Here is a 9581-nt window from a genome sequence, read left to right on the forward strand (position 1 = left end):
GTGTGCCCTGCGATTGGCTGGCAACCGGTTCAGGGTGTCCCTCGCCTCCTGCCCAAAGTCGGCTGGGATAGGCTCCAGCACCCCCCGCGACCCTTGTGAGGATTAAGCGGATCAGAAAATGGATGGATGGTATTGAAATGACCGTGCTTGGTAATCTGTTTGTTTAGTGCGCCCTGTTCTTGACTGGTGCCCAGTCCAGGGTGTACGCCACCAAGTCTCCTGAGATAAGCTCCGGCTCACTTCCAACTCTAATACAGACAAGCAATACGGAAAATAAATCAAGTAACATGCAAAACCGGAACGTAAGGTCTATGCCCTCATGCCGGGGGGAAAACATGTCCTCATTATATCCATTTAGCAGTTGATTTAAAAACTGCCCAATGTCTTCCCAGTTTTCAAAAATAAACATCTTTATTTCTTATTAACAGGAGCTATTAAACTCACCACACGCACAAATAGCCAGCCCGTGACCGCAGTTTTACAATTGCATCGACATTTCTGTCCCATTGCTTCGTTGAAGAACAATGCGGGAGTGAGCGGTTGTATTCATCCGGAACTCTAATACAGACGAGCAGTACGGAAAATAAATCAAGTAACATGCAATACCGGAACGCAAGGTCCATGCCCTCATGCCGGGGGGAAAACACGTCCTCATTATATCTATTTAGCAGTTGATTTATAAACTGCCTAATGTCTTCCCAGTTTTCAAAAATAAACATCTTTATTTCTTGTTAACAGGAGCTATTACACTCACCACACGCACAAATAGCCAGCCCGTGACCACAGTTTTCCAATTGCATCGACATTTCTGTCCCATTGCTTCTTTGAAGAACAATGCGGGAGTGAGCGGTTGTATTCATGCGACATCTCTGATGTTGATTGCTAGAACGTATTTGCATCTGGATGCTTGCAGGCAGGTTAATAAGAAGAACCCGTGCTTGAAATTGCTTTGTTATGTATTCATCATCAGCGAGTTGAGCCATGAAAATCTCAATCCTGACCGAGGTGATAACATCAGCGCGGCCACTCTAATATGTCATCCAAAATGATGTGGCTGTTGTATGAGGGTTGAGGTTACGCCAGTTATTGCACCGCAAATTAGCTGTCGTTCGTATTTGTCGCGTCTGTTCTTAAGACGAAACGGGGTGAAAAACTGTTTTGCATTTCGGCTGCTCCTAACAAGTGCAGAATTGAGTCGACAATGCCAATCATATGGCAAGCATACGGGAAGACTATAATTTTATGAAATGAAAATAATATTACATGACTGATAAGAATGACGAGTCGTTTGGGGCGTTAATCCATAAGTTGCGCATTTCCGGCTCCTGAGCTGTGATTTTCTAAGGTTGACATTTCAGTTGAGCCTCATAATCAACATTTTAGAGGCTCAGTTGGAAAAAAGAAACTTGTTTCATCCATTTAAATTGTGTTCTCTCCAACCTCTGTTTGTATCCAAGGTGGCATTTCTCACTTTATATTTTTGCTTTGCTCAGTGGGGACGCCGGTGGAATGTCGAAGCGGCTTAGGATGACAGCGATGGTGGCGGCAGGGGGTGCCGAAGAAGAAGTAGATAGGAGATAGGAGCTGAATGTGAAGTGAAGGCAGGCCGATTCGCAGTCGAAAATGACATGAGCATTGTTTTTTTTCTTCTTCTTCTTTTCATTGCCAGTCACTTGACATTTATGTGATATTTGCAAAGACAATAAACCATGTCCTTAGAAAAATGCTGGATTCTGACCGTGCAAATATTACGTTTGTATACATAAATAATAACATACATGGGTGGCATTCGTGGCGGTATGCAAGAAAACAGAATTACTTGAGATTGTGTATGCCGTCTGGTGTTGCTGGCACGTTGTATCGTCGCATGTACTCGTGCATCTCGGGAAAACTCTTTTTAACGTAGTCCTCAGCGCTGCTTTCTCTCACTGTGGCGAATCGAAATCCCTGCGAGGGATGGTGCAACTGCAAGAAAGATAGTGGAGACGTTCAAGTTTTAATATAAGTCTAAAAATAAATCTAAATGATTTTTTTTCTTCCCAAATGACAACAAAAACTCTCCACTGTAGTAACCGCTGTACCTGAAAGGGTGAATGTGACTAATACCTTTGGGTCATGAATCCCTGACAGCTGCTCATAGGTCTTCTCACCAACCATGACTGCCGCCAGATTCGCAGTGTAGGTGGACAGGCAGAAGAGACAGAAAATGGCCCAAAGGTTCATCAGCAGACGGCCCGTCCAGCACTTTGGAGGCTTGATGGCCACCGTTCTCCCAAAAAGTATAGCGTAGCACACGTTTAGAGCCGAGGAGAAGGAGAAGACGCGATCTCGGTTGCGTCCGCGTGGGGTCATCCCAAATGGGCTGTGCCACTCGTACAAGGTGAGGAAGATGGCGGTGACGTGGAGAGAGACAAAAATGCCAAGCCACATTGACCAGTGGAGAGGCCACATGAAGGCCCCGATGGGGGCTGCGGTGTCACGGGTGCGAACCTAAACACACATATACAACACGAGGTCAAAACTTACTTTTCGGATGTACTCACCGTCGGCCATTCAAACCGGATTTGCTCCTGTTCCTCATCGCCTTGCTGCGAAAGCTTTTCGGGCTTCTGCCCCTTTTACAAAGCAATCATGCCTATTCATTATATAACACTGAATTGTTAATTTCGATTGGAAAAATGTAGTGATTATGATGAATAGAACTGATCATATTATGACATGCACAGGCATCAAAAAAAATCTCTTCCAAGCATTCGAGAAGAGAGTAGGGAGGGAAATTCACTGGACGTTTGGTGTCAAGTGGGCTGAAGCACAGCTCAGATTGCCTCGTTTGACCAGAAATCTTACCGTATTTTCCGTATTTTGATATTTTCCACACTGGCGGAAACTGAGAAAAACAACTGACGATGACTCTGACGTAAGCGACGTAGAAGAGGAAGCGCTGCATCTTCTACCTCCGGAGTTGGCGGAATTGTTTAAAAGTGACACAGAGCATGAAGATTTCATTGGATTTCGTGATTTGGAGTGACGCTGATGGTTTGGTAAATTTGTTAGCATGTTCTTTGTGCTATAGTTGTCTAAATAACTTTTAATATGTTACGTGAACATACCAGGCACATTCACAGTTCGTTGTTTAAGCATCATGCAACGTTAGCATATCGTACACACAGCCTGTTGTTCTCTAGTTTTATTTTTATTTTAAATTGCCTTTCAAGATGACATGTATGTTTTTGGTGTTGGATTTTATCAAATAAATTTCCCCCCAAAATACGACTTATACTCCAGTGCGATTTATTTATGTTTTTTCCTTCTTAATTATGCATATTTTGGCTGATGCGATTTATAATCCGGAGCGACGTATAATCCGAAAAATACGGTAATAGTTTCAGTGTTGTCTTACAAGCGTTAACAAAAAAAAAAAAAAAAAATTCAGTTACATGATTGTACGGAAGTCACTACATAATTCTGACCAATTTTAACTCCTGATAAATATACGTCACAGTTCAGTAAAAAAATACCTCGATATTTTTCAAGTGGAATGAATCCCACTTGAATGATAGCATGCGGAAGATCATGAAGTAAGGCCGGATTTATGCGATGAGTTCTCAAAACTCTGTACGGTCATTGGAATGGATAGATTTGTGAGGATATAGTCCCACCAGGAAAAATAAACCATAACATCTCTTTATGTAAGAGAATACAGAGTAACAACGACTGCTTTTGTCAGCGACCGAGGTCATATAAAATCATTGCAGTAATAAGGCAACCAGTCAAATCTCATGCCGAGAATTGTAAAGCGTGCAGTAAAAAGCCGGCGCCTTGCAGACGGTAACCAGCAGATCAGTGATCAGAGTGGCTTGTGGTGAGGTCAATGAGAGAGAGATGGAACAAAGCGTAACGGGAATAGAAAAATGGGAGCAATCAAAAAGAGACAACTGACCAGAATTCCCAGGCTGGTGGAGAAGAAGGGCGAGGTGAAGTCAATGACTTGGCTCCTTGCTGAATTAATGCTGAAAGACGTCACAGCCAGGTGAGCAGCACCACTTAGCAGGTCACCCACTAATCCCGTCCAGCGGCCATTCTTAAAGCCTCCGTATTTCCCATCCCCAACAATGTAAAGGTCAAAGCTGAATCCCATGTCCTCCGCCAGTTTCTCCAGCAAGTCAATACAATAACCATAGCAGCATTTCTTAGCGTCCGTGGGGACAGATCCATTTGGTCCTGCAAGATTTTGGAAAAAACTCTGTAAAACCGATGAGTCGTTGGTGAGTGGGTCGAGGCACAACTGGCCAGCGGGACACAAGCCGTCTCCATCCACATCCCGGGTGAAGACAAACGGGTGCTCCACCAGTGTCACTACCCGCAAATGCAGCCTCGTGGGTCTGCGCCAGTCGCCTCCCCCTCCGGAACCCTGGCGGCTCGTCCAGGCCCCCTGGTCCATCAGAACTTTCCCTCGGCGCCAACGTCCTAGTCTCGTCCAAGTTGGCTGGCCAAGAGGGTCCAGCTGGAGGGACCAGATGTAGTGATGGGCCTCGGAGATGACATTTTGGCTCTCACGATCTTTGAATATAAAGCCACTCTGGCCCTCAAAGGATGTGTTGGAAAGAAATCTGAAGGGAACGAAACACAAGCATGAATTATTCGCAGGAAAAGAAAGTTTGATTTTTGAGGGAAACAACCCAAGTCCAGAACTGAACTACAGTACAATATTTTTTTATTTGAATCCATTCATTGCCCGTAGCTTATTCTGTTCATGAACAAGGCATTTTTTTTTTTTGCCGATCCCAGCTAATGTTGAGCAAAAATTTGGTTACATCTTGGAATAGTTGCCAGAAAAAAAAAACATAACAGTCATAATTACACTCACATACAGGCAAATCTGAATTTTCAAGATACATATTTTTGGATTGCAGAAGGAAGTTCAAAGAGAACATGCATAATCCAGCTCGAAGCAACAGGTGCTTATCACTTCACCCCCCCCCTCACCCACACACACATGCACACACACACACACACACACACACACACACACACACACACACACACACACACACACACGCACCACCCTGAACCATGACAGTAAACAGGATAAGCAGTATAGAAAATAGATGGAGAGCTGTCAACAGCATCAGCAACAGACACAAGCCAATTTCACACCGAATTCCCAAATAATTGCGGTTTCAGACGCATAACAGCAGAGCCATGAGTTATTTGGCAGTCTATTTCAGACAGAAGTCACTGAAGCGAGACATTGCCCATAACCCAAGTATGCCATACTCGGCTCGAATTGAGATAGGCTACAAGTGTAGTGACATCACCACAGAAGCGTCATAGTTTTCCGTGAATTAATCGTGAATGATAATCTCTAATCACGGTTAATCCACCGGCTACATTCCACTTCTTTTAAGCGTCTGCGTCTCAAGCTCGGAAGACAGCAAATTTGCTGGTTAGTTTAAATTTCACATCGGTAGTTTATAGACGGGACAACGAGCGGATGAGAAGGCTCGGATGGCCAGTGTGCAAAGTGGCCTCTTATCCTTGTTTACTTTAAACATGTCACTTTCAGCCTTGTGGACATCTGTCACTTTATTGCAGCAGTAACAAATCAATCCACTCATGAGGAGAACGTGAAAAGGTCACAAGGCAATCATTGAACGGTGATTTGTGATTATCTACTTTACCGGACGTGGAATGTTTGTTACGCCAGTTGGAATTGAAATGTCAGTACCTTTTCAATTTTAGGATGTTTCATCACAAACATGATATTATTCATTTGTGCGATGAATATCATTGCAGTAAAAAGACAAATTGGAATTAAAAAAAAAGAAACACACCACATTGTGAAAGAAATTTTACGGGTATGTTTCCTATCCACGTGATTGTTGATCTGCAACTTTTTTTTTATATATAAAAATGCTGGCGTCCGGCGACTGAGAAGAGGTGTTCAGTCTCGGTGGCCTCCCCATAAATGTGTGTGTGTGTGTGTGTGTGTGTGTGTGTGTGTGTGTGTGTGTGTGTGTGTATATATGTGTGAAAGTGAGTGTTACAGCAGAGGACAGAACATGGCCCTATGATCACGCCATGCCTCTCAGTGAGCCATGCTACTGGCTGTCCGAGAGTGTCAGGAACCAGAACGGACACGCACACTCACACGCACGCGCAGTCATCTTTTCTATCACATCAGTGGACATAACAATGAAGTCAATTCCCTGCTTCCCCAAGCTCAAAAACCTGACCGCACAAAGGTCACTCACTTATATACGAAGATTTAATCCGAACAAACAGTACAAAGTGTGTACAGGCACACACAAACACAAACTTGATTACATTGAGACTTAAATATGCTTAAAATAAAAATAACAAATGAAGGGCTGATTTTATTTGGGTTACTAATATCTATTCAATGGTATGTTCTATGTTTTTGTTTAGGTAGGATTATTTTTTGTAACATACCGTCATGGTGTAACAGGTTTTGATCTCAGGTTTTGGATGGGTGTGATCCCGGTTTGGCCACTGAGTGCATGTCTGATGTAGTTTTCCGTGGTCCATGGGATGCTCAGGGAGTTTGTGTGATTGCTCAGACCCATGGAAAATTCGAGACAACTATGTCTGCATGTGCCAATCTCAAAATGATCATCTCAGTCACGTGATACAAGAACAAAGTACCGTATTGGCCCGAATATAAGATGGTGTTTTTTGCATTGAAATAAGACTGAAAAAGTGGGGGTCCTCTTATATTCGGGGTCTAGACATTATACCTATTCATGGCACTAGATGGTGCCAGATATCATTGAAGCGAATGTTGAACTCGACTCCCCAGGCCAAAGTGAACCCCTGTCACGAAGAATAAAAATAAAAATAGTGGTAGCACAAAGAAGAAAAATAAAAAAATAGCGGGAAGAAAAATAAAAAAATAGCGGTCAGAAAGAAAAGAGAAGAAAATAATGGAAGAGATAACAGAAAATGGAGAAACGTAGCGACAATCTGGAGAAAAGTGGGTCTAAGATCGGCCAGGTTAACCGGCAGCTGAGGAGAAGTTATGATGTACATTTCAAAAATCAGAAGCCATTCATTTATGAATGTGATTGCACTTTAGGTTACATATCTAAATGTTCAGATATTAAGATTTGAATGAGGCAAAATACCATGCTTTTTCTCTCAAATATATTGTTATAATCATTTGTTTCAGATGTACTGGAATTATTTTCTGTATAAAAATTAATTTGGTGTTCAAAAAGTCTTTTTTCAAACTTGAGTGTTGAAAAAGAGGGGGTCGTCTTATAATCAGGGCCGTCTTATTTTCGGGCCAATATGGTAATCTTAAAAAAGTCACAAAAGTTGTAAGTGCAGATGGGTAAAAACTATAACTTTTTAAATGCAAATGTGTTCCCTTGGCCCCAAAAAAGTTGTAGTACAAAATACAAACAACCATTTTGGACAGATGAGATCTTTAGCATCTGGCAGACAAAGGCTCCACGGCTATTTACTCACTCTCACTGGCATCCATTAAATAGTTGCACTGAGAATAACCCATCTTTTGGTACACCATCTGAACTTGCATCTCTTTGATAGCCTCAATTAAAACTGAGCTGTATTGTATTACTGCAGTTCAGAAAAAGGTGTTGCTCTGCTTTAATTGTTGATGGTGTCCACTTAAAGAAAGAAAGGAGATGAGTTGGTAGACTTTGTGACGCGCAGTCACGATTTAGGAAGATGGCCTCTCACGGTTGTCTCTTTCATTTCCGACGCCGGCCCTGATTTGGCTGTCTCGCGCAACTACAACACGCAATGTGACATACAACCCCCCCCAAAAAATGGCTCCTGCTATCAAGAGTCTCGCTGACAAGTGTGATGAGTGTCAATGCTGATATCACAGAACTTTTGTTTTGTGGAACCTGATGGGACACTCATTCTCATGCAGCGACGGCAAGCACTGACTACTGAGGAGAGGGCGTTAGTTGGGGTGGGATTGAAGGAGGGATGGGGGGGGCCTTGACTTCAATCGGAAAATCAAAGGATCCCAAATTAGTCATTACAGATGACACAATCACTCTCGAAAGCCTCTTTTTCAGAGAGTGTCCAATATGCCGTATGTACTGCAGGACATCGCAAGCAATTTGTGGACATGTGAAAATGATTTACAATGACGCGTTGACGCTGACTGATAATTACATATTAAAAAAAATAGTCCGAGTGCAGGGAAAGAATATACGGCGACAGAGAAAAGTGAATTCTGGACACTTGTAACCCTTTCAGGGACAGCGGTCACTACAGTGGACAGTTTATCATGTTATCAGGTTACAGGGAGCATGAATTTTTTTTTTTTTTTTGGTCCCCAAAACGGCACGTCTGTGAAAAAAAGCAACAGCAAATTGCAAACTAAGAAATGAATTTAGAAATGATTCAACTGAAAGGAAAAAGGCAGATTCACGTGCAGTACATCAAAGTGAGTTTTCACTTATACAGCAAATTTTCAGCAAATTTTGAGAACACAATGACATGGAGGTGACCTGAATAAAATTATCTGGTATGCTTAAGATCCCTGTCCCGGATTATTCATTCGAAACTAGCTCATAATCAAATCCAAACATTTGGTGGTGTTCCATGTCATATTTTGTGTGTGCTGTAAATGCTCTGCTCATGGAATTTTAGTGCCAATATATTCTATTACAGTACTTCATTTCACTCATTTGCATGGAAGCGAATTTTATTGCTGAGGGATGCTTCGCCCTTTAAATACAACTCAACTCACAAGTTCACATGTAATAATCAGGTGTAATTTTCTTTTCAAGGTGGCCGCCATCAATGTCTCTTACACGCCACATAAAAATGACATTTTTATTATTTCCTGTGCAATTCATAAATGGAAGACTGACGGCATTAAAGCGGAGCAGAGAAGCTGATATTTTAAGCGGAAGAGTGACAGCGGGGTGAATCTAATCTGTTTCTCACCAACGCAACCTCATGTGTTCTTGATGCCAGAAGATACGCAAAGGAAGGAAACGCAGCAGCTTTTATGTTGGCTTTAAAACAATCCCACACCCCCCAGAGCAAGCAGGAAAGTGTTTGACTTACACGGGGCCTTTCAGTACAACACACGCAGTAAACATTTATTATGTAGTACTCTCTATCTTTGTAACTCAGCGAGCTGGCGCATTAAGGCTACAAACACACCTCTGTCAAGTGATCACTATAAATAGGGGTCATCTCCGTTAAGTGGAAACAACCAACAAAAAAAGATAACCTGCTGGCATTTCTCTCTTGGCAGTACCCTAATCTACTTAACCGGGTAATTGCTGTGATAGCAGCTGTATCTCTGTCTTCAGTGTGTGTGCGTGTGTGCGTGTGTGTGTGTGTGTGTGTGTGTGTGTGTGTGTGTGTGTGTGTGTGTGTGTGTGTGTGTGTGTGTGTGTGTGTGTGTGTGCGTGCGTATATGTATATATTCATATATACGCATCCATCCATCCATTTCCATTATCCTCACAAGGGGCGCTGGAGCCTATGCCTGCTGACTTCGGGCAGTAGGCGGGTTCATTTTTATTGCTTTTAACGCATTTTCAGCCCCCGCAGAGCACGCTTTC

The 9581-nt window shown here is 42.6% G+C and overlaps 1 protein-coding gene across 1 annotated transcript in view; it reads right to left on the reverse strand.

Moving 5' to 3' along the window:
- grin3a (glutamate receptor, ionotropic, N-methyl-D-aspartate 3A) overlaps nt 1–9581 on the reverse strand; it is a 32843-nt gene that overhangs the window by 10991 nt on the left and 12271 nt on the right. Inside the window, exons 3-5 of the mRNA XM_019874044.1 lie at nt 3941–4610; nt 2107–2490; nt 1820–1965 (exon numbers count right to left, since the gene is read on the reverse strand). Of these exons, the coding sequence (XP_019729603.1) occupies nt 1820–1965; nt 2107–2490; nt 3941–4610 (1200 nt within the window). The remainder of the gene's footprint in view (nt 1–1819; nt 1966–2106; nt 2491–3940; nt 4611–9581) is intronic.

The sequence above is a fragment of the Hippocampus comes genome, unplaced genomic scaffold (genome assembly GCF_001891065.2).
Source record: "Hippocampus comes isolate QL1 unplaced genomic scaffold, H_comes_QL1_v1.1 scaffold101, whole genome shotgun sequence".
Classification (NCBI taxonomy): Eukaryota; Metazoa; Chordata; class Actinopteri; order Syngnathiformes; family Syngnathidae; genus Hippocampus; species Hippocampus comes.